General features: G+C 42.3%; 1 protein-coding gene across 2 annotated transcripts; it reads right to left on the reverse strand.

The window, feature by feature from the left end:
- Positions 1-271: 271 nt before the first annotated feature.
- LOC121854867 (sodium-coupled monocarboxylate transporter 1-like) lies at positions 272-21,509 on the reverse strand. 2 transcript variants are annotated; one of them, XM_042349670.1, is made up of 11 exons: positions 21,276-21,509; positions 14,474-14,607; positions 13,853-14,041; positions 13,137-13,291; positions 12,509-12,649; positions 7,952-8,170; positions 7,289-7,407; positions 6,642-6,796; positions 5,853-6,103; positions 5,366-5,466; positions 274-520 (listed from the first exon to the last, which is right to left on the reverse strand). In XM_042349670.1, the coding sequence occupies exons 1-11, from the start codon at positions 21,475-21,477 to the stop codon at positions 324-326; spliced, it is 1,863 nt and encodes a 620-aa protein (XP_042205604.1). In that variant the 5' UTR covers positions 21,478-21,509; the 3' UTR covers positions 274-323. The 2 variants fall into 2 exon arrangements, with proteins under 2 accessions (XP_042205605.1, XP_042205604.1); XM_042349671.1 differs by lacking the exon at positions 13,853-14,041 and having other exon boundaries at positions 272-520.
- Positions 21,510-22,012: the final 503 nt, after the last annotated feature.

Below are 22,012 nucleotides of genomic sequence, written 5' to 3' on the forward strand. Positions count from 1 at the left end.
AGAGAGAGTGTTGGGGTGAGGGAGGTGGTGGCGGTTGAAGGAGGTGTGTGGGGATGTGAGGGAGGTGTGTGGCGGTTGAAGGAGGTGTGTGGGGATGTGAGGGAGGTGTGTGGCGGTTGAAGGAGGTGTGTGGGGATGTGAGGTAGGTGTGTGGGGATGTGAAGGAGGTGTGTGTGGTGTGAAGGAGGTGTGTGGGGATGTAAGGGAGTGAGGGAAGTGTGTAGGGGTGAGAGTGGTGGTGAGTGAGGTGTGTGCAAGTGCGGGAGATGTTGGAGTGAGGGAGGTCTGAGTGTGAGGGAGGTGTGTAGGGTGAGGGAAGTGTTTCAGGGTGTTGTTAGGGGGATCAGGGGGGGTGAATCAGAGTTCAGCATCTTCATAGAGCTTTCTTCAACCTGTAGCTCACGGTGCCTGGTGCTAGAGGCTTCACCTTGACCCCCGAATGACTTCCAGAGCTTCACGTAAAGCTTCTCACAGGTCGGGTTGATAGTGCCGCTCACCAGCTCCTTGGGGTGATTTGGTCCTGAAAATGCTCCAAGTTATCATTTTATTTATAAATATTCCATGAAATATATCATATTTTCAGAAATAGAATACTGTAGTAGTAAAAGTAGTAGGTGTACTAGTAATAGTAGTAGTAGCAATAGTAGTACTGAAGTCAGAGAAAGGAGGTCATAATAACGAACTACGGCGAAAGACATCTAGGTGCGGTAATCGGCACTAACGATATCAAGACCGAGTACGTAATGGGAAAGGTAAATGAGTGGGTGAAGGAAATCCAAGCTGTGTCTGATTGCTAAAATAGAGCCACGTGCGGCTTTTTCGGCTTTCACTCATGGATTCAAGCATCGCTGGAATTACCTGATGCGCACTATCCCTGATATTGGACCCCTCCTCCACCCTCTGGAAAAAGCCATCAGCGTCATTTTCATTCCAACACCAGTGAAACACTTTCACTTAACCCCAGCAGAAAGGTCACTCCTTGCACTACCACCGAGACTGGAAGGAATGGGATGTAAGCGATTGCAGCCACCGAACATCAGAACTCAATCAAGCTTACGGCAGCCCTCACTGAGCACGCAATAGCTCAGAATGCAGCAAGAGAGGTGGATACCAATGAATTAAACAAGATTCGAAGGTCGAATGCGATAGAACGATAGCACACCCAAAGTTATAAACTGCAAAACCTGATGCTGCAATTGCCAGAGAACTTGAAAAGAAAAGTGGCAACCCCCACTATGGCCACAACACCTTCAGTGCCTCATCTTCCTCGTGCTTCTCTTTATATGCCCGCAGGAGTCTCTCTTGGAGACTTTCGTTCTCCAGGTATAGTTGCTGGCAGTGTAGAGGAGTTACCTCCCACCAGAGGTCATCCTCTCTCTGGTGGTCCTCTACATTTGCCTCTTCCTCATCTTGTGGGTCCCACTTAGCTTCTTCGGCCCTCCATTTTATGGCAGCTGCCAGCCAAGAGTCGTCTGCTCTTCAGCTCTAGGTTTTGGCCAGACACCACCGGATTACTTTTTTTACCTGGCCGGTGTGACGCCGGTCTTCCCGGAGGCTGAAGAGGGCCGTTTGCAGCACGCAGGACCACCATAGGCCCACCCCCATGACCACCAGCACGGTGAGAAAGATAAGTGTTGTTATGTGCTTCAGATTATATCTGATTACGAGTGACAGGTGAAGGTGACGATGACGAAACAGTAAGGGACAGATAGTGTGTGTGTGTGTGTGTGTGTGTGTGTGTGTGTGTGTGTGTGTGTGTGTGTGTGTGTCTGTATGTATGTTTATGTGTATGTATGTATAAGTGTGTGCAAGTGTATTTAAGAAAAGTGAAACACAAGAAGACTTATGAAATTGCCTCATCATTATAGACATTTAATTTAGTTTCTGACTTTCGGCCTTTATGAGAGAGAGAGAGAGAGAGAGAGAGAGAGAGAGAGAGAGAGAGAGAGAGAGATAACTTGTTACCTGTGTGGACTAACCAGTGTCTCCAAACTTCACTCACAGACATGATTGTGCTTTCAAAACTTGGCAGATGGTCCTCTTTACTCTTGCTGAAAGCATAATGGACAACAAAGCTTTATACTTTCATGAGTAAAAGCAGACTAAAGAATATGTCTGCTGTTGTTTTCTGGCAATTTTGGGGGTGTGTTGCGTGTGCGTCTCCTTACATGACTGATAGATGATCCTTTTTGAGTAGGAGGGAAGTTGTTCTTTATTGGGATAACACCTTTTGAGACAGACTGACAGACTAAAAGGTACACAGCCCGCTCACACAACATACTCCTCATTTTGAAAACAAAGAAACAGTCACAACATCATCCCTCACAGCAAAAAAGAATAGTAAATAAAAATAAAAAAATGACTAAGATGCAAGAATAATGGCGGTGTTGTGGAGCAGAGACTGTATGCCTCAGGTAGCCACTATTATTCTCCTCCACGTTCACATGTAAATTTTACTGGCGGTCCCCGGCGTCCGTGAAGACCAACCAATTCTGTATGGAAGGAAGTATGCAAATGTGGGAGTTTTGTATACACAGTGCACACACATATACACGTACGCACATGCACATGCATACACACACAAAGCACATATCTTGCAGACACAAATACAAGAACATGTCATTCTGACTTAAATAGAAACACACACCCACACACACACACACACACACATATATATATATATATATATATATATATATATATATATATATATATATATATATATATATATATATATATATATATATATATATATATATATATATAGTGAGAGGCAAGAATATCTCTCTATCTCTCTCATTTTCTCATCTCCACTAACTACTAAACATCACCTCAGGTCACTCACACGAATGAACAAAGATAGTGTGAAATTTCCCATTTTCTTTTTTTTGTGTCTCGGGTAATTTTGATGTTTTTGTGTCTCATAATTAGTTTGAACCATTTTTAATACCTGTGAGTTCCAGCCTTTTATCCGTACCTCTATTAAGCCATTAATTTCTTATTGTCTCCAGGTGAGGACGAGAAAGCCATCTATTTATTTATTTTCTAATTTAATGATATTTTAAAATTTAAGTGCGACATTATTTTCAAAGCTTTTGTTTCAAGTAAATTAAATATTTTTAAAGATATGTGTTGCGTCATGTCCTCTTGATGAATTTTAAATAATTGTCATGTCACTTGAATTGGATTATCTTGGTGTTGTGTTATGTCATTTCCACTGAAGCATTTCCTTCGTGTCTTTCGAAAGTGAATTATCTAATAAATTTTGCTTACATCAATTGTTACAACTCTCGCCCTATTTTGTCATTTAAATTTCAAGGTCATATTGTAATTATATCTTGCGCTATTCAGGACGCACCTCGATTATGCAGTTCAGTTCTGGTGCCCTTATTATTAAATGGATATCAATTCACTGATGTCAGTGCAGCGAAGAATGACGGAAATGATTCCGGGACTTCGAAACCTTCCATATCAAGATTGATTTAAAAAACTAAACTTCCATTCCCTGGAAAGACGAAGAGTGCGGGGAGATATGATAGAAGTATTTCAGTGGGTGAAAGGAATTAATAAAGGGGATATAGATACAGTTCTTATAATATCCGAGCAGGATAGGACTCGGAGCAACGGATTTAAGTAAGTTTAGGTTTAGGAGGCAGATAGGAAAGAACTGGCTTAGAAAAAAAGGGTGGTAGACGAGTGTAACAAGTTTAGCAACTTTGTAGTAAGCGCTGGGACGCTGGAAAGTTTTAAAAGGAGGCTGGATAGCTTCATGGATGATAGAGAGTGGTAGTAACTCTCGACAGGAGCTGCCAGGCACAGGCCAACCGGCCTATTGCAGACTCCTTATTTTCTTATGTTCTTATGGAGACATACATACGTACATAGTGCGTATACACAGAGACTTACATACATAGTGAGTGTACATGGATACTCAGATACACTACAAATAAACATCTATTACATACTGAACAAGATAATGAGAAGTAAAGAAGGAAAATGAATCATACTAAGAAAGAATGATGGGTTAGTGTGACAGGGAAAGAGGTATAGAGAGATAATAAAGTGGGAGCTGTAGCTGTAGCGACTTTTCCAGTCTCCTTTTGCCAGCCAATCAGCTGCCAAAGTGCAAAGTGACCCCAGTACTCATTTGTAATGGTCCAGTGAACATACTATAGTAACACTAGAAGTAGTAGTAGTAGTAGAGGAGATTGCTGCCACCGAATATCAAAACTCAGTTAAGCTCATGGCAGCCCTTACGGACCACATAATAGCTCAGAACGCAACAGGGGAGGTGGATACCAGCGAAGTAAACAAGATTCGAAGGTCCATTACAACAGAACGGCAGCACAGCCAAAGGGATACGTTGCAGCAACTGTTGTTGCAAGTACCAGAGAATTTGAAAAAAAAAGTAGCTATAGCGCAGGAGGTGGGCGCCTCGAACTGGTTAACTACGTTACCGATAAGGGCAAATGGTTTCAGTCTCAATAAACAAGAATTTACAGATGCCAATGCTCTAAGGTACGGTAAGCCAGTGGAAGGTTTGCCCTCCCAATGCATGTGTGGTTCTTTCTATGACGCCGATCACGCCATGGTGTGCAAGAAAGGGGGCTTCATATGCATGAGGCATGACGAAGTAAGGGATCTCACAGCAAATATGTTGAAGGAAATCTGCCGTGATGTCAGGGTAGAATCGACCCTCCTTCCATTCGACGGTGAGATTTTCCAACATAGGACTTCAAACACATCCAACGAAGAACGTGTTGACGTCAGTGCTCGAGGATTCTGGAATCTGGGACAGTGAGCTTTCTTCAACATCAGGATCTTTGATCCCATGCCCGCATGTCACCGTAACTTAGCTCTCGATGCTGCACACAGGAGGAACGAGAACGACAAGATAATGGAATACGGGGAGAGAATTCAGAACGTTGATCAAGGCACCTTCACTCCTCTAGTGTTCACAACCTCTGGTGGGATGGGACCAAATGCAAGATGTTTCTATGCCGGACTCGCGGAGGTGATCGAACAGAAGCAGCAGCACAGAAGTTATGTTACAGTTTGGATGAGATGTCGACTGTCCTTCTCTCTCTTTCGTTCGGCTTTGATCTGCCTCAGGGGAACGAGAGCTTCGGCTCCAAAGCCTTTAACAGCTGCAGATATTGACTGAGGCTACAATCACTGAATGCCGCATAGATCTGCCGCTCAACTAATTCAAGACAGCTAGGATAACTACTCATATATTAGGATATTTAATATTAAGGTAACAAAATGGCGGCGAAGGTGTGGCTATTGGGGGAGGCTGGAGGCCATATTTAAAACAAATAATAATAATATTAGTATTAGTAGTAGTAACAAGATTGGCTTTCACCTGTACACAGGGACGCAAGGCTGCTTATCACCATGGTCATTATCATACAGATGGTGCCGGAGTAGCAGTAGGAGACGTCGTAGGGTGTCTTGGCCGCGGACCTGACGAAGCGTATAAACATCTTAATATCTGTCTCATACAGTAATCAACGCTAACAATATGTAACTTGACTCAGAACCACCAGTAATATTCCGGTTTAAAGTACAGTTATAGTTATTTCCACGTAGTGACAAATTATTTTTATATACTTGTGGTGAACTATTGGAGGTAAACATGACACAGTGTCCTATGAAGGGGAAACATAGGTGAGGTGATTAGTGACCTTTGTTCGTACTTACATTGTCTGTTACACCGGAAATCAGAAAGACGGGGATCCTTAACTTAGCTATGTAATAATGAGAGTATTAGAGGAGAAAGACATGGACGGAAAAGGAATGTCTTTAACGTGATGTGTGAAGAATGAAGATGTTCTTGACGCAGTACTCACCCCTCCAGTCCAGTGGTGTTGGCTAGTGTGGTAATGGGTAGCAGACCATCACTCAGGGTAGAAGTGGGCAGGTGAGAATCTCCCACTGTCGTGATGTTGAGGAAGGCGTTGACGGAGGCGTTGAACAAGGCTTCCGGACACCCGCTTGTGGACAGGGGCAGACGAGGTGGTGATCCTCCCCCACGGATGAACTTACCCACCACTATCCACAAACCATACGTCATGGACACGGTAATACCCACAATGCCCCCCTGTAGTGATATGTACTGCACGTTAACTTTGCATTTGTCTTTGAGGTGATAATATTTCTACAATCTTGGTTATCATTACTATTATTATTATTACTTATAACTTATTGCCAAACCTGCCTTTAACTTAAGAATACACATAGAGACACATACCATATAATGTTTGATTAATATAGTGACTGTTCATATATGACCCATGGGTAATAGATCCTAGCCTAGCCTAACCTAATCCAGCCTAGCCTAACCTAACCTAACCTAACCTCACTCATTATGAACCCGTGTTTATAATGGACTCCTATCCTGATGGGACCTAATAAGAACAATTAGGTTAAGTGTGATTGGGTCAGGCTAGCTTAGATTAGGGTAAGGTCGTCTAGATTAGAATACTTACATTTGGTTTAGTTTAGGTTTGGCAAGATTGTCTTAATTTTAGCTAGATTAAGATAAACTTGGCTAGATTAGGTTGAATTTGACTCTAAAGACTGGGAGGGAAGTAAGAGTGGGAGGCTGTTTGAATCCCAGAGCACATCTCATCGCATACCTTAGCTGTGACCCAGGGAAGACACATGCCAGTCACGTAAAGTCCAGCCAGTGGTCCAATGACAGATGAAGTGATGCTGAAGATAACGTGAAACACATTCCCTAAACTGCCCACCAGCAAGCCAAAGATCACCGCCAGTACCCCGGTGAAGGATGCTAGAATAAATATACTAATTAAAGATTTTTTGTTAGGTTAGGTTAGGTTATGAGACTATTCAGTTATCATTAGAACATATGAGACAAATTGATCATTTTTTCTTAGGAATGAATAAACGATTGAGAAAGGGGGAGGGCGGTCACACACACACACACACAGGTCAACAGAAGTCAGCCACAGGTCAACAGAATTCAACGGCAGATGAACAGAAGTCAGTCACAAGTTAACAGAAGTCAGTCACAAGTTAACAGAAGTCAGTCACAGGTCAACAGACGTCAGTAGCAGATCAACGGAAGCCAGTCACAGGTCAACAGAAGTCAGTCACATTTCAACAAAAGTCAGTCACGGGTCAAGTCAGCCACAGGTTAACAGAAGTCAGTCACTGGTTAACATAAGTCAGCCATGCACAGGTCAACAAAGGTCAGCGACAGGTCAACAGAAATTAGCCACAGGTAAACGGAAGTCAGCCATGCACAGGTAAAAACACTTACAGATGATCTTGACGACGTTGGTAGCACTCTTACTGCTGAGGCCACTGAAGTATGGCCTGTGCTTGAGGAAATCCTCCCAGATCATGCAGGCGAGAGAGTTACCAGTGGAGGACAGAGAGCTGGTGGAGGATGGTGGTGAGGTTGTGCGGTGGAGGATGGTGGTGATAGTGTGTGGTGGAGGATGGTGGGAATGGTGTGTGGTGGATGATGGTGATGATGGTGTGTGGTGGAGGATGTACAAGTATGGTATAACATTATTACCAAATATAAACATTATTTATGACCATACAACTTTACCATAATCAGGTACAGGTAACATTAGTAACACAGGTCCTCGTCAGGTAACAACACACCTAACATACAGTAAATAACACAGGTATTTGTTAACATAGGTTACTGGTTACAAAATTTACACAGACACACTTGTTAAACGCATGTTAAATATCACAGTTCACAGATTTCAGATATTACAAATAACATAGGTCACAGGTAACACGTAACACACTTCACATGTCACAAGTGACACAACATAAGTAACAGAGCTCCAGGTAACTCGCAAAACAATCAACACAAATAACATAGGTCCAAGTAGCACGCAAAACAACCAACACAAGTAACACAGGTAACAAAAGTAACAAAAGTCCAAGTAAGAAAGGCACTGACCTCAGTACACCACCGTACACCGCAGACACAAACACCCCAGCGAGTCCTGTAAGGTGACTCAGTTTGTCGGTCACCAAGAAGGGGAGGATCTGGTCTGGTTTGGTGATCTTCCCGGAAGTGAGGGGGTCACACGTGCTGTAGGTGGCGAAGGCAACCAAGCCGGAGAGAAAGAACAAAGTCCACAGGCAGTATACCCCAACCAGGAAGAAGATGCTCAGCCTGCAATATATATATATATATATATATATATATATATATATATATATATATATATATATATATATATATATATATATATATATATATATATATATTTGTAATATTCAGAAATTTTAGTGTGATGTTTAGAGACGTTAGTACGTAAATAACCGATATGCTGAGTCAGCCAAATCCACGTGGCAGGTTGGCTAAGCGCCAACAAACCTTACCCATACGTAGTGAGAGCATCTGGAACTAGGCCTATACAATATTAAATGTATTTTACCGAATTAATGAGAGCGAATCATGAAATTAAGGGACTATTATTAAATTTAAAGTTATTATAGATCGTTTCTCAGTCTAAATATGTTACGGGTGTCCCAAAGAAGCTATTTAGTTTGCGAAAGATGACGTCACTATGCAGGCTTGCCTTGGAGGATTCCTCCCGGGCTTGGGCCTCAGTTAGACGATAGCGGTCGGCTCAGAAGAATGCTTCTCTGCGCGTCCGCGCAGGAAAAACGATCACGTGGTCTGGTCTCCTTAAGCATACGCCATTCAGCAGTTTGCAAGTAAGTTTTATTCGATCTCAGACAGGATTTAGATAGGGCAGAGACGAAGTTAACAATAGCTAACAGAGGGTTTATTGCAGGGTTGATGAAGAGCCCACACGATTGACGCGATTGAAGTGGTTTGAGCGTGGGTGGAACGATCGGAGCGGATTTGTCACTGGTTAACGAGGTTTTAGCTGGGACGTCCCGAAGTGAACGAGTGCCCCTGACAGCTAAACTACGTGGGACTAGCATCCACCCTTGGTTGATGATCGTTCTGGGTTATCAGATCTCCCCACAGTCAGTCAGTTAGAAATATTATCTACCGGACGTGAATATAGAACCCTTCCCTCAGCTGGACAGGGTCACCTGCTGACGTTTTCCTCTCTTCCCGTCCATGGATGTACTGAGTGTAAAACTGAGGCAGTCTGAGTGAAGGAACGGTCACGCAGTGAGACCAGGAGTCCAGTGGGTACTTAGAGACATTTTATCTCCCCAGTATGGGTGTGCTCTGAATATATGTGTGATGCATGTTACAGGAAATGGTGGTAAGGTGAGTTTCGAATTTACCAAGTCCAGGTGTGAAAACAACGCTCCTCATGATTGATTTTCACACGCGAGACGTAAGAGTTGTGAAGGGCTTGGAGTGAACATAAGAAAATAAGGAGTCTGCAATAGGCCGGTTGGCCTGTGCATGGCAGCTCCTGTCGAGAGTTACTACCACTATCATCCATGAATCTATCTAACCTCCTTTTGAAACTTTCCAGAGTTCCCGCACTTACTACAAAGTTGCTAAGCTTGTTCCACTCATCCACCACCCTATTTGTGAACCAGTTTCTTCCTATCTCCCTCCTAAACCTAAACTTATCCAACTTGAATCCGTTGCTCCGAGTCCTATCCTGCTCGGATATTATAAGAACTTTATCTATATCCCCTTTATTGATTCCTTTCACCCACTTAAATACTTCTATCATATCTCCCCGCACTCTTCGTCTTTTTAGGGAATGCAAGCTAAGTTTCTTTAACCTATCCTGATATGGAAGGTTTCTAAGTCCCGGAATCATTTTTGTCATTCTTCGCTGCACCGACTCTAGTGAATTTATATCCATTCTATAATAGGGGCACCAGAACTGAACCGCATAATAGAGGTGCGGCCTGACTAGCGTAAGATATATTTGCAATAAGACCTCTGCACTCTTGTTACTTACACTTCTAGATATAAAACCCAATACTCTGTTTGCCTTATTTCGAACATTAACGCACTGTTTTCTAGGCCGTAGGTCCAGGCTTACAAGTACCCCTAGGTCTCTTTCACAAGTCGACTTCTCTAGGTTGATGTTATTAAGGCTGTATACATTATAAGTATTTGTTCTTCCAATATTAAGTACGCTGCACTTGCTGGTGTTGAATTTCATTTGCCATTTTTCAGACCACCCCTGCAGTTTATTTAGATCCTCCTGTAATGCATTTGCATCCTGCCCTGAGTTAATTTGCCGCCCTATTTTGGTGTCATCTGCAAACTTGCTTATGTCACTGCTGATCCCAGTATCTAGATCGTTTATGTAGATTATGAACAAGAGTGGGCCTAGTACTGACCCCTGGGGAACCCCACTGGTTACACGGCCCCACTCAGATTTAACACCATTTACGCTGACCCTCTTCGTTCCATCGGTGAGCCATGATTTTATCCAATTTAAAACTTTCCCCTCGATACCATGAGCCTTAATTTTTCTCAGAAGCCTCTGATGCGGTACTCTGTCAAATGCTTTGCTAAAGTCTAAGTAAATAACATCGTAATTTTCGTCATTATCTACTACCTCGAAGACTTTCCTATAAAACGTTAGCAGATTTGTTAGACAAGATTTTCCCTTTGTAAACCCATGTTGAGAGTCGTAGATTAATTTGCTTTTCTCTAAATGTGATCGGATGTTATCTGTTCAAGAAATTTCTCCACTACTGACGTCAAACTGATCGGCCGGTAATTTGACGCTGATGCTCTGTCTCCCTTTTTGAATATGGGTACTACATTTGCCTGTTTCCACAAGTCTGGCACAACTCCAGTGTCTATGATTTTGTAAATAAGTTTACAAGGTGGTCCGCTAATCTGTTCCCTACACTCTTTCAAGACTCGAGGGAAAATTTCATCCGGCCCTGGGGATTTTGTTTTCTTTAGTTTATTTAGCTTCTTAAGAACATCCTCTTTTCTGATAGTGATATTCTTTAATTTTTCTTCTTCCTTTCCCTTAAATATCAGTTCCACCTCTGGAATTTCATCTCAAATTTATTCTGTGAAAACTGATAAGTAGCTGTTCAACGCTTTGCTTATTTCTTCACTGCCATTTATCACTTCCCCCTCCTTGACTTTAAAGGCCCAACTTTGTCCTTGACCTTTGTCCTATATACCTGGAAAAATCCCTTGGGATTCGCCTTGGATTCTCTTGCTATTTTGATTTCATAGTCTCTTTGCTTTCCTTACATTTTTCTTAACATTCCTAGATAGTACTGGTGCCTTCGGAACATATGTGTGACTCATGTTTACAGGTATTGGTGGAGAAAAAGATTCATGACTGTTGAAAGCTAGTGAAAGCTAGAGAAAGTACTGACAAAAACAGCGGAGCACCCACCTGCCTTATAGGTCATGAGTGATTTTCTCTGGTTTCTTGTAAACGCCGGCCTCCTTGGCAGGTTAGTAGTTACACCTTTTGGGTTATTAGACAGTTAGGATTGTAGTATTTTGTGGGTCATCGCAGACAGGCTATGATTGATCCATGTGTGTAGTTAATATTTCTTAATATTTTTGATACATTTTCTCAGGGACTGATATTATCTTGTGTGTAGTTAATATTCCTTAATATTTTTGATACTATTTCTCAATGACTGATATTATTTTGTTGGATGCCCTTAAGGCATTGTTCATTTATTTCTTAATAATTTTGATACTATTGTTTTTCTAATGTTTATGTGCCACTAAGTGATGTAAGATAACGAGGGAACTGTTTTCAGTTGAGCTCCTCATTCTGGTGTAAGTAGCACTGTTACCTTAGTAGTTTCTCATAAGGCATTTAATATTTCTACCTATTTTTGATATCATGTATAACCTTTGTTCCCCAGTGTAGTGTTTTAAGCCATGCTCAGAGGTGCGCAAATGTTGGTGTACCATTATTGATTGTGGTTGTAGTGTTGGAGGGAATAGAAGTGTCATTCTTTTACAGTGCATCTCATTTACCCCAATCACAGGTGCTATCTTTCCACGGGTCACGGAGAATATTTTTTAAATTAATTGTGTTTGTGCTGGTTCGGGATTTTCTCAAAGGGGCGCTTCCACTGCATTGCCATCCACTACACTCAAAACCCCAACTATTTAAGTCAGAGAATTCCGACCGGTTATATATATATATATATATATATATATATATATATATATATATATATATATATATATATATATATATATATATATATATATATATATATATATATATATATATATATTTTTTTTTTTTTCGGAAACCTCTGAGTGGCCATGAATGATGATGTTCATCATAATATATATAAATTTATAGTTTTATATAAAATCTAACCCAACCTGACCCAACCTAAAAGTTTGGCTAACTTTTCGTTGGGTTAGATTAGGTTAGGATAGGTTTAAGTTAACTCTCTTGAATCAGAATAGACTCATTGGCTCATTGGCTTAGGTTAAGTATAAATATGGTTTAGTTAGGTTATGTTAGGATTAATTAGGAGAAATAAAACTCACCTTTCCAACAAGACACTCATGTTTAAGGGCAAGTTACTTATCTCATAACCTAACCTTTTAGCTATACGTAGAGAGGAGACGGAGGCGAACCTCTGGTAGACGGCCTGGTTGAGACCAATACTACCAATCATCACGAAGAAGCCAAGGACAAAGGTCGACCAGAAGGTGTGACGGACGAAGGGGCTGCTGTCCAGGCTGTGGGTAGGTTACAGATTTAATAGAACCTAGTTACTGCAGGTTGTAGATCAGCTGGAGCCTAGTTATTCCTAGTTGCAGATCAGATTATATCCAAATTTCTTACAGGTAAATGGCTACAGATTTACTTTTGGACTCTTTGACTATATAAATTTTAAGGCATTCGCTGCTGATAGACTCCTGGACTCTTTAAAACAGGGCTGTTGATGGTCTCTGGACTCTTTAAGACAGGGCTGTTGATGGTCTCTGGACTCTTTAAGACAGGGCTGTTGATGGTCTCTGGACTCTTTAAGACAGGGCTGTTGATGGTCTCTGGACTCTTTAAGACAGGGCTGTTGATGGTCTCTGGACTCTTTAAGACAGGGCTGTTGATGGTCTCTGGACTCTTTAAGACAGGGCTGTTGATGGTCTCTGGACTCTTTAAGACAGGGCTGTTGATGGTCTCTGGACTCTTTAAGACAGGGCTGCTGATGGACTCTATACTCACTTGAAGAACTCAATCCTGTTGCCCTCGTTAGCGATCCTCCACATGTTACCAAGACCCCCGAGGTCGACACAACAGATGATCACCACCACCAACACACCCAGGAACATGACGAGGGTCTGCATGACGTCCGTGTACACCACAGCCTTCACGCCTCCCTGATGTACACAAGGTTGTAAACAATGGGTATCCTATGTGTATACCACCGCCTGCCTTTCCTTATGTACACATAGCTTGTACATCTCCCTGTTGTATTAAGCGTGTTGCATCCTGTATGTATAACAATACCCGTAGACTTCCCAGATGCACACAGATTTATAACATAGACGTGATATTTTACAATAACTGTCAGATGTAACTTGATTGTGATATACCGGTAATTTACCATAAGCTGATTTGCTCTGTTCATTTGTAAAAAATAGTGATTTTACAATTTAGTTTTAATTTCTATTATCCAAATAAAACTGTTATTCAAAACAATAATACACAAGTGACGCGAGACAAATGTGTATGTGTGTGTGTGTGTGTGTGTGTGTGTGTGTGTGTGTGTGTGTGTTTATGTGTGTGTGTATGTGTGTGTGTGTATGTGTGTGTGTGTGTATGTTCAGACAACTCTGCCTGAGAAACCCTACAAGACATTCTCCTCTACAAATATGGGTTCCACTTACTGTTAACAAAAATCATAATTATTACCAAGAGAATAATATTCCATTACTCACAATGGTAATGTAGAAAGTACAGATGGCGCCCATAATGATCATAGAACTGAGTGTGGAGAGGTTGGTGACGGTGGAGAGAGCCAGCGAGGGAGCATACAAAACCATCCCCATGAGGCTCGTTTTAACCACCATCTGACACACCGTCCCTACCGTGCGTAGAACTCTGGACTTGAACCTTATCTCTAAATACTGGAAAACACAATATACGGCTCTACTTCATTATTCATGTACCTTCTTTTGTATACAAAGGCCTGAAATGTATGACTCTTGATGAATAACGTAAGCGCTAGTGAATGGTTTACTTATGCTGTACTTAATATGTTGATAATATTGACATTCTTGGAAGGATTCAGAGTATTCTTGAATAACATTAAGTATATAGATCGGACGCATCTCTTAAGTCAAATAACTATCCAATATACTCATAGACTCACATTGTCTCATACACATAGACTCACATATCTTCACACAGACTCACACACATAGACTTACACCGACTCACATAGCCTTACCTGTCACACACTTACTCACATACCCACAAAGCCTCATACAGCAGACTCACGTTGAATCACAGAGAATCACAGTAGATCATAACACTAACACCCGAGGCTTCATACTCACCTCGTTGAGAGAGACGATCTTGAGGTTGTACAAGACAGGCAGCATCACTTGGTTGAGGAAGATGGTGCCGGGGATGAAGCCCAGGAGGGAGGTGGCCAGCTGTGTGCCAAAGAAGTACATCTCTGTGGAGTTACCTGATGAAGTGATGGCGTTACATTTGGGTAAACGTCTATGTACGTCGTCGCAGAAGATAACCTCTGTGATGTTATCTGAATAAGACATCTATAATGTTACCCTAGAGAAAGCGTGTCTGAAGTACCTGTATGCAACAACTCAACACAAAAGTAAACAGGAATGACATACACTTAATCTATCTAATAAAGTCTTCATTGGTTGCCAGTTCCTAAGTATGACGTTTCATCTGTATATTTATTGTAACTTTTATTGCTCATTTTCTTGAGGATAAGGATTATTCTTGCAAGTCATGGTGAGTTAACCAGGGTTCGGTTTTAAGGTGAGAGAAGGTCAACACTCACCCCGTAGGCAGCTACCAAACAGGGAGGTACTACCGCCTGGGAAGATATTGGCAGCATAATGTGTTGTCTAATGGTAGACTCTGCTGCCATATGGCATCACGAAAATTGTGACCAAGTCCCAGGTTACTGATCTGACTTTCTGCCTCATTTACACACAATTGTAGGGTCTTAATTGCTTCTCTTACATGACAGCACGACATACATATAGCGTTTTTCACTATTGAATTTTTTCATTCTTGTATTTCTTTGTATTTATTATTATTATTATCACAGTGTTGTTATTATTATTATTACCATTAATATTTTATTTTTATTTTTATTATAAATTTTATTTAATATTATTTATTATTATTATTATTATTATTACATTTTCGCCCTCCTGGCCCCGATGTGGGTCAGCGACCTGTGCCCGGGTGGGCTAATCCCCTTAAAAAAAAAACAAAAAAAAAACACCGCTCCTGTGAAATTTGGATGGTCGTTGCCTGATTTAATGCCCGCGTCCTAGTTATCCCACACGATGGTGATAGCATGACAGTTTTGTGCCAAATTGACAGATGAAGTCATGACCAAGAAAAGAGAGAGTTGAAAAGGCTAGTATACTGAGTGCCTCTTGATAGGTACTAAAAGAAGGTTGGAAAATAATCTCGTATGTACTTATCTTCACTCTCTATAGTGGGTTTTGTTGTGGAACAATAAAAAAAAACAAGCAAGGGAACCATCGGTTATTTTAGGAAGTATAGAGGTTGTGTATATATTCTTAAAGCTAGACACAGGAAGCCCAAAGTTCTTAAGACCACACGGACGTGATAGGACTAAATTGCTTTTTCCTGCTCTAATTATCACAATATTGACGCCGAAGAATTTGGTGAATTTCACTGCCTGTAAGAAGTTGGGACCCAGTGTGAAGATGGATGCGGGACCAGGGTCAAAGAAGTTGATGAGTGTAACCATGGTGACAGTATAGTATTGATGAGGGAGGTGTAAGCTGATGTGTAACCATGTTGACAGTATAGTATTGATGAGGGTGTAAGCTGATGTGTAACCATGTTGACAGTATAGTATTGATGAGGGTGTAAGCTGATGTGTAACCATGTTGACAGTATAGTATTGATGAGGGAGGTGTAAGCTGATGTGTAACCATGGTGACAGTATAGTATTGATGAGGGAGGTGTAAGCTGATGTGTAACCATGGTGACAGTATAGTATTGATGAGGGTGTAAGCTGATGTGTAACCATGTTGACAGTATAGTATTGATGAGGGAGGTGTAAGCTGATGTGTAACCATGGTGACAGTATAGTATTGATGAGGGAGGTGTAAGCTGATGTGTAACCATGGTGACAGTATAGTATTGATGAGGGAGGTGTAAGCTGATGTGTAACCATGGTGACAGTATAGTATTGATGAGGGAGGTGTAAGCTGATGTGTAACCATGGTGACAGTAGTGTTGAGGGAGGGCGGTGTAAGCAGGAGCAGTGTTATCGACGTTGATGCCGATGAAGGATGAGTCAACATATTCCCAGCCTTATTGATAAGGCTAAGGAAACGTAGGTCCCGACTTTCTGCCAGACAGGATGCCGTTGGTGAATGCTTAAATGGTTTAGATGACCCATGGTGGCATGCCCTAAAGAAGATTGTAAGCTGAGAAATGAAACTTCGGAACCCAAAGGTTTTATTGGAAATTTTGATTTGGTTGACAGTCAGTTGCTTTTATGAATTCTCAAGTGAAAGCCATTGAAGTCTTACAGCTCTTGGTTGAAGTAGATGAAGTCATGGAAGCTGGCAAAACAATGAGTGGTGGAGGAGGTCTTCTTCATATTGGCTCATTCTGTTGGTCTATGGCGCCCGCAATATCTATATAAGCCCAGTCAAATACTAAAACCTTTGAGCAATAACAATGAGAGTTAACTCGTCGGATTGTGGACATGTTGGCTTAGCAATAGAGATACATAGTGGCAAAATTATCATTATTTCTTAAGCTGCGCCATCCTTGATGATATGACTGAGGGAGGGGAAGGAGTTTCTCTTAAATAGCATACCTTACAAATGACTAACGCTGATCTGCTCCAGGTATTGGAGCTTAGCAGGATAGTTATATATATTTTTTTCTAGTATGTAATGCAGCCTGAGCTCTTGCCTCACCACATAAATCAACTCACTAGCAGCCATCATCTAGCTCACCATACCTCTCATCATCATTAAAACCTTATCCCCCAAAAGTCCTATGGCGACAGACGAGTGGAGACGGAAACAGTCAGAGATGACTGCCGGGAGTCTCTAGCCACAACTCTGCACATAGGCGGCACAGATAAGATGGTCGTTTATGGACTGGGATGTAGGCTGTCTGTGCGACTGAGCAGCCCTTACCAGGAGCTACTCTACTCACCCCACATGGAGAGGGGGATAGAAAAAGTGCCCTAAACATAGTGCCTAAAGAACCAAACTGACTGGGCAACCGCACCCCGTAAAGTCATCCCAATGCGGTGAAAAGATAATCACAGTTACAGATCAAAGCAAAAACAAACGAAACAACCTTTTATGGTCGCTGCATGAAATGTCAGGTCCCTTCTGGATACTGGCAAAAATGAGAGTCCTGAAATAAGAACTGCCCCTGTGGCAAAAGAGCTGTCTAAGTATAACATCAACATAGCAGCCATTAGTGTGTCCCGACTACCAGACGAAGGTCGACTCACAGAACGGGTTCCGGCTATACCTTCTTTTGGGAGGGTAAGCATTGCTGTGGAGAGAAACCACATTTATGGAATTGGCTTTGCAATTCAACCTACATAGGTTAACTGAAATGCCTGTTGCTATCAGCGAGCGCCTCATGACGTTCCATTTCCCACTGAATCACTCACGTCATGCCTTCTTCATCAGTACATACACCCCAACACTGGATGAAGAGGATGCCATCAAGGAGGCTTTTTATGCTGATCTTGACAGAGTGCTAACCTCTATCCCCAGAGAAGATAGGGCTGTGCTCTTAGGTGACTTCAATGCCAGAGTTGGCAGAGATGCTGACATATGGCAGGGAATCAGAGGGAGAAATGGAGTCGGCAAGTCTAATCCCAACGGCTTGCTTCTCCTCAGCAAGTGTGCTACACACAACCTCACAATCACCTTATTTAGGCAGGCCGACAAATTCAAGAGTTCTTGGTAACACACTCGATCCAAACAATGGCCTCTCATTGAATACATCATTGTCAGAGAAAGAGATCGCCGAGATGTCCTCATCACTCGAGCTATGAGTGGCTCAGACCACTGTGATACAAATCATTGGCTCATCAGAGCCAAACTCTCCCTTCACGTCGCCCCAAAAGAGCGAAGGCAACAAGTCTCCAAAACAATCTTTAATGTCACTCGACTGGAGGATCCAGCAATATTGCATGCTTTCAGAAAGCAGCTCAACAATGGGCTGATAAACAACCCAAAAACAAACTACCAAAATCCCTGTTCTGAATGGGGTGGCATCAAAGCTGTCATCACAGAAACCTGCAACGAGACACTCGGCCTGATCAAAAAAAACACGAGGATAGGTTTGATGAAAATGGCCCGGAAATCAAAGAACTCGTCGATGATAAACGTGCTACCTTAATTGACTGGCAGAACAACCCTAAGTCTCGGACCAAAGCTGATACCTTCCACACGAAGAAAGCGGTGGAGCAGCACGAACATTGCAGTCTAAAGAACTAATAGTTGAAAAATAAAGCACGTGAAACGGAAAACTTGCAGATCAACACAAGATGCATGAACTTTTTCAATTCTGCCAAAAGTATATGTGGCCCAACTACTCATGGCGTGGCCCCCATCCATTCATTCTACATTAACTCCTAATTTAAGATAAAGAAAGCATCCGTCAGCACTGGAAAGAACACTACCATTCGCTGCTCAACTGAAACACCAATGTTGATGTCCTGACTACCCAGCAGGTTCCTCACCACCCACAGCTGACCCACCTTAGCTATCCTCCATCCCTGGATGAGGTAGATACTGCCACCAAGCAGATGAAAAATAACAAAGCCACAGGGCCTGATGAAACCCCAGCCAAGGTGTATAAAGCAGGAGGACTTCTGCTTACCAGCTGTCTCCACTGAATCCTAAAGGATATATAAAATAAGGAGGAAATACCCTAAGATCTTAAAGACGCATACATCGTTAATATTTATAAGAACAAGGGAGACCGGTCAGACTGTGGCAACAACCGCAAGATCTCACTGATGTCCGTAGCCGGCAAGCTTATCGCCCGAGTCCTATTAAACAGACTTCTTCCTGAGGAGGAAAACTTCCTCCCAGAATCTTAATGTGGCTTCAGACCAGCACGTGGTACCACTGACATGATCTTTGCTGCCTGCCAGATACAGGAAAAATGCAAAGAACTCGGTCAACATGGAAGACCTCTGGCGTACCCTCAGTCGTTTTGCCTGTCCATCAAAATTCTTTGCCGTTGTGAGGCAATTACACGTTGGCTTCAACGGCACTGTCTTACACGATGGCACCCAGTCCGAGTTCTGCCCCATCCAAACGGGGGTAAAACAAGGATGCGTACTGGCGCTAACTCTCTTTTTCATTTTCTTGGCTGCCTTCCCTACTAATGCTAGTGCCAATTCAGCCTGCGAGGTGGACATCCAGTACTGGATGAAGGGACTTTTTAAAATAAGACGACTCCAGGCAGGAACAAAGGTATCGGCCGCTTCCATCAGTGAATTTCAGTGTGCAGACGACCTCACTCTCGTCGCTCATAATGAACGTTACCCACAGGATATCCTGAACACCTACGCAGATGTGCATGCACACTTCAGCCTTGAGGTGAATGTTCGTAAGACTCGGATTCTCTTTCAGCCTGCCCCTGGTTCAGACACACCTCTATCATCCATCCAGCTTAACGGTACTAGCCTCTCTAATGTTATCCAGTTTCATTATCTCGGTTTCCACTTGTCCACCACCGCAGACATCGATGAAGAGATTCAACATCGGATCTGATGTGAACCTCAAGCCTTTAGCACACTCCGTACCCGTGTCTTCAGAGCTAAAATGATCTACAAAGCTGCACGTGTATTGAACAGTAATCCTCCCCACCCTGCTGTATGACAGCGAGATATGCGTCACATGCAAGAGGCACATGAAGGCACTCCCAAACTTTCACCAACGTAGTCTACGTTCCATCCCCCGAGTTCGCTCGGAAGACAAGAGAACAAATGGTAGTATTCTCGTTGACACTAACTGTAGGAGCACCGAGGCTACCATTATCCAAGAACAAATACGTTGGACTGGCAATGTTACCCACATGGACGAGGAGTAGACTCCCAATGCAGCTAGTTTACAGTCACCTACCGATTGGTAAACGTAACGTTGACAGGCAACGGAAAAGGTATAAGAATAGTCTTAACACAAACCCCCTCAACTGGTAGACGATCACTTCACACCGTAACGCTTGGAGGAGCACCACACGAGAAGGTGTCAAAACTTTTGAGCTAGCCCGACTGCATAATGAGGCAGACAAGCGCCAACGCCGGAAGGACGCTGTCGCCGCTCTTCCCTCACTAGATGTAGCCCTCCACACGTGCAACATCTGTGGACGGCCCTGCCGGTACCGCATCTGCCTCTTGAGTCATCTCAGAGTTCACAAACGAAGGTGGCATCCTTAATAACTCATATCATTGTGTCATAGCTGGATGAGCGTCAGATTTTAAGTGACAGTAGAGCAGTAATAGTACTAGTAGTATTAGTAGTAGTAGCAGTGTGTTTGTGTGTTTCTGTGTATCTCCTACCACAATGATATCTATAGTATAAACTCTACAGAAAGAAAGAGTAGCCAACACCTTTACAATAATCAGCATCATCCTGAGGTACAATGGCCAAATAAGTGCACGAGTGTCATAAAATAAACAAGTATACATATGACCTCATGAACGTTCACCAGCTAAGTGGCTCCTCGTCTAAACATACACCAGCCTAACCTTACAGACCATTTTGATTGGGATCCATTTGAGGGCTACTTAAAACTGAAGCTCCTTAGAATTGGGGCCCATTAAGACTGAAGCCCATTCGGAGTGAAGTTCATTTTCTTTGGTCTAAATAACTTTCTGCTGGTGAATATTACGGTGTTTTTTTTCTGTCGTCTTGAACAACTTATCACTTGACATCCGTTACTTTTTTCAAATTTGCTTACTATTTAATTTAAGACGGAAATGGGATAAGGGGTGTTCCGTGAGAGAGAGAGAGAGAGAGAGAAAGAGAGAGAGAGAGAGAGAGAGAGAGAGAGAGAGAGAGAGAGAGAGAGAGAGAGAGAGTCCCACGAGGCACTGGCCAATAACTATCCCTCACTCACCTAGTATAGATATCGATGATATAACACCACCCAGAAGTGACATGGCCACAGGTAAGGGCGACATGTTCCTCCCCCCGAGCATATACTCCTGCGTTGACTCCTTCCCCCGACTCTTCACGGCACAGTAGATCCCGATTCCTATAGACACCGCCAACATGAGACCAAATATGGTGTAATCAACGGCAGTGAATTTCGACTCCATCTCTACACGTGGTCCTATTGTTGTTGCTTCGTCAGTCGTCGACATCTTCCGACTGTTTCAATATAGATAATGAGAAGGGGAAGGTTGGCTGGTGTAGGAGGCGTTGGTGCTGTATTTGGCAATCTCAGTTTTACCGACACTCTGTCCATGTTGAGTTATTATGTGGAGTCAGGGATAGTGGATGGCATTGTGTTCTATTTTATTTATTTTATTTATTTGTAATTCTACGTCCTAACAATTTATTCTGTATCTTGCCTGTATATTTATCTTGTATTTTTTCTTTCTTTTTTTTTTCTTTCTATATAACTCCATATCTATCTATGCACACTGTAAAATATGTCGGGTAAATATGCAAGTCCTATACACGACGGACTCGGATAAACCTCTCTCTCTCTCTCTCTCTCTCTCTCTCTCTCTCTCTCTCTCTCTCTCTCTCTCTCTCTCAAATCATATCAAGTTATTAAATAGTTTTATTGTTTTCACCCCTACAAAGAATCCCAAATATTTCACAATTTTCTAATAAACCTTCCGGGCT

This window comes from Homarus americanus, unplaced genomic scaffold, assembly GCF_018991925.1.
Source record: "Homarus americanus isolate GMGI-L3 unplaced genomic scaffold, GMGI_Hamer_2.0 scaffold58237, whole genome shotgun sequence".
In the NCBI taxonomy this organism is placed as follows: Eukaryota; Metazoa; Arthropoda; class Malacostraca; order Decapoda; family Nephropidae; genus Homarus; species Homarus americanus.